Raw genomic sequence first — 2,980 nt, forward strand, 5'->3', positions numbered from 1 at the left:
GGCAAGAAGACCCTACCTCAGGTCCCTGGCCCCCTGCAGGAAGCAGCCTCCCGGGAGTTGGTGGATAAGTACAGGGACAATGAGGCTCTTTTTTTGCTCTTAGAATTTTTACCTAGGGTACAGGTGGCTTGAGAATCCCAAAGGAGAAGGGCAAAGGTGGCTGTCCCAGCATGTCTGCCATGGGAGGCAGGGAAGCAGCCTCTTGGGGCCTTTTCTCCAGAGGCACGACCAGGCTCCAGCCTCCACATTCAGCTGTTCTGGTCAAATACCCTGGGGCAGCTCAGGCCTGGGTAGGGTTGGGGGAGTAGAGGGGGAGGAAGAGAGTTTGAGCGGAACAAGACGTCAAAGAATGATCAGAGATTCCACAATTTCACAAAACTTTCGCAAACAGTTTTTTGTCCCAACCCCCTGCATTGTCCTGGACACCAAATTTGCATAAATCCTGGGAAGTTATTACTAAGCCTTAGTCGCCGCAACCCCAGGTAATTTCCTCCCAGGCTTTCATGGGGTTATGTATAAAGGCCCCTCTGCAGTTGGGCCCTGACAGAGCCCAGAGCCTGCAACCCAGATCTCCCAAGACCCATGGCTGAATTTGTTGCTCAGAGTCCTGTGAAGCTGATGGGTGAGTGTCCTGGCTACCTGCCCAGGGTGTGGGAGGGAGGCTGGAGTGACAAGTGTATCCTGAACCCAGTCTGCTCCCAGCCCTGCAGCTGCTGCTGTGGCACAGTGCACTCTGGATGGGGCAAGAGGCCGTGCCCCTGGGTCCAGCCAACTCCCTGCCCCTACCCCGGAGCTTCCTGCTCAAGTCCTCAGAGCAAGTGAGGAAGATTCAGGCCCAGGGCGCCATGTTGCAGGAGAAGCTGGTGAGTGAGAGGCTGTACGGGATAAGGAGACAAAAAGACCCAGGGGAGAGCTGAAGGGAAAGGGGACAGGATGAGAACTAATGGGAAAGGAACGTGAGGAAAACGTCATCAGGAATGGGCATGAGGAGTGAGACACCGGAACATGGAAGAAAATTAGAAGAGCTGCAGCTTAGACCCTCTAATGGAGAAGGTGCTAGGAAGGTCCTGGAGGCCCTGCACTCAGGAGGGTAGAACATGGGGCAAGGGCACAGGGAGCATAGCAGAATGGAGCTAAGAAGTTTGGCAGGACCCTGAGAGGAGGGCAGGAGGGCTGGGAGGCTCAGAGAGATGGAAGGACTCAGGAAGGAGCAGAAGACTGGCCCCAGCAAGTGTCCTCAACATCCTTCCATCCCCAGTGTGCCACCTACAAGCTGTGCCACCCCGAGGAACTGGCACTGCTTGGCCACTCTCTGGGCATTCCTCGGGCTCCCCTGAGCAGCTGCTCCAGCCAGGCCCTGCAGCTGGTGAGTATCTGGAGGGGACAGTGCGGGAGGAAGGAGAAGTGCTACGACACCCTCTGCCTGAGTGTGTAAGAGCAAGGTGTCCTGCCCTTCACTGCATCTCCTAACCCTCCTGCTCTATCCCCAGACGGGCTGCCTGAGCCAACTCCACAGAGGACTCTTCCTTTACCAGGGCCTCCTACAGGCTCTGGCAGGGACTTCCCCTGAGTTGTCCCCCACCTTGGACATGCTACAGCTGGATGTTGCCAACTTTGCCACCACTGTCTGGCAGCAGGTGAGCCTTGTAGGAGGGGTTTGTGGTGAGGGTCAAGGTGAGTCATGCACGAAGCTTGGGCATCCAAAAAGCTGGCTGTTGGTTGCCTGTGTATGAAGAGCTGCCTCCCATTTGGCCCCTCCTGCTGTTGGTCCTCCTTCTGTCCCCCTACCTGAGGGCAAGTATCCTGGGACCTTGAAATAGACCTGAGTCTCACCTCCATTAACAGTGTGAGCATTCAGTCTAACCCATCAATTCCTAGCATTTCCTCACCTATAGTGACCCCCACGCAGCAGGTCCGATCCCTGATCTCATCTTCCCCCACAGATGGAAGACCTTGAGGTGGCCCCTGCTGTGCAGCCCACCCAGAGCACCATGCCAACTTTCACCTCAGACTTCCAGCGCCGGGCAGGGGGTGTCCTGGTCACCTCCCACCTACAGAGCTTCCTGGGGCTGGCATATCGTGTTCTGCGCTACCTAGCTGAGCCCTGAGCAAGCCCTTTTCATACAGTGTATTTATCTCTATTTAATATTTATAAGCTTATTTAAGCCTACTATTTAAAGACAGGGAAGAGAGAATGGAGCCTCAGACTTCAAGGTCCTTCCCTCCACCTCCGGGTTTCATTCTTCTGCCTGTAGCAGTGAGAAAAAACTCCTGTCTTCCCTTCCTCTGGACTGGGAGATAGATAGGTAAATACCAAGTATTGATTCTGAGACTGCTCCCCTGCCTGGCTCTGTGGTGGGCACTAAAGAGCCACAGTGAGCTCCCTTCCTGAGGGAACTTCCTTGGGACACTGGGGAGCATTAGGAGGTCTCCCATGTGGGAGACCAGCCATCCCTGTTTAATATTTAAACAGCAGTGTTTAGGGCTGGAGGTATGGCTCAAGTGTAGAGCACATGCTTTGCAAGTGTGGAGCCCTGAGTTCACACCCCAGTCCCACCAAAAACAAAAACAAAAACAGCAGTGTTCCCCCACTGGGTTTTTTTGTATCTTTGCTCTGGTCAGCCAGGTCCTGTGTTCTTCATGTCCTGTCCCTAGGGGTACTAAGTCCCTATGGAAGCAGACAACCACAGGTGGAAAGCTTGGCACTGGCATTTGCTGGGGAATAGTTTTTTCTTCTCATACAGCAGGTTTTGACTCCTAGCACAAGGAACTCAGGCACTAGGGACACTTGCCTGGACCCGCCCCCACCAAGGCAGAGATTCTCTGTAGGGTCATGTCGGGGTGGGACTGGAAACATGAGAGGGGAAAAGACATGGGGAATCGTGCGAGGGGGACTGTGAGGAGGGAGACTGATTGTGCCCTCCACCTCTGCCCCCACTCTCTCATTGTAACCACGCTTGAGGATAATAAAAGTGTTTGT

General features: G+C 54.4%; 1 protein-coding gene across 1 annotated transcript; it reads left to right on the forward strand.

The window, feature by feature from the left end:
- Csf3 (colony stimulating factor 3) lies at nt 1-2,980 on the forward strand. The gene is made up of 5 exons (XM_020176357.2): nt 1-622; nt 703-863; nt 1,259-1,366; nt 1,491-1,637; nt 1,944-2,980. The coding sequence occupies exons 1-5, from the start codon at nt 583-585 to the stop codon at nt 2,106-2,108; spliced, it is 621 nt and encodes a 206-aa protein (XP_020031946.1). The 5' UTR covers nt 1-582; the 3' UTR covers nt 2,109-2,980.

The sequence above is a fragment of the Castor canadensis genome, chromosome 11 (genome assembly GCF_047511655.1).
Source record: "Castor canadensis chromosome 11, mCasCan1.hap1v2, whole genome shotgun sequence".
Classification (NCBI taxonomy): domain Eukaryota; kingdom Metazoa; phylum Chordata; class Mammalia; order Rodentia; family Castoridae; genus Castor; species Castor canadensis.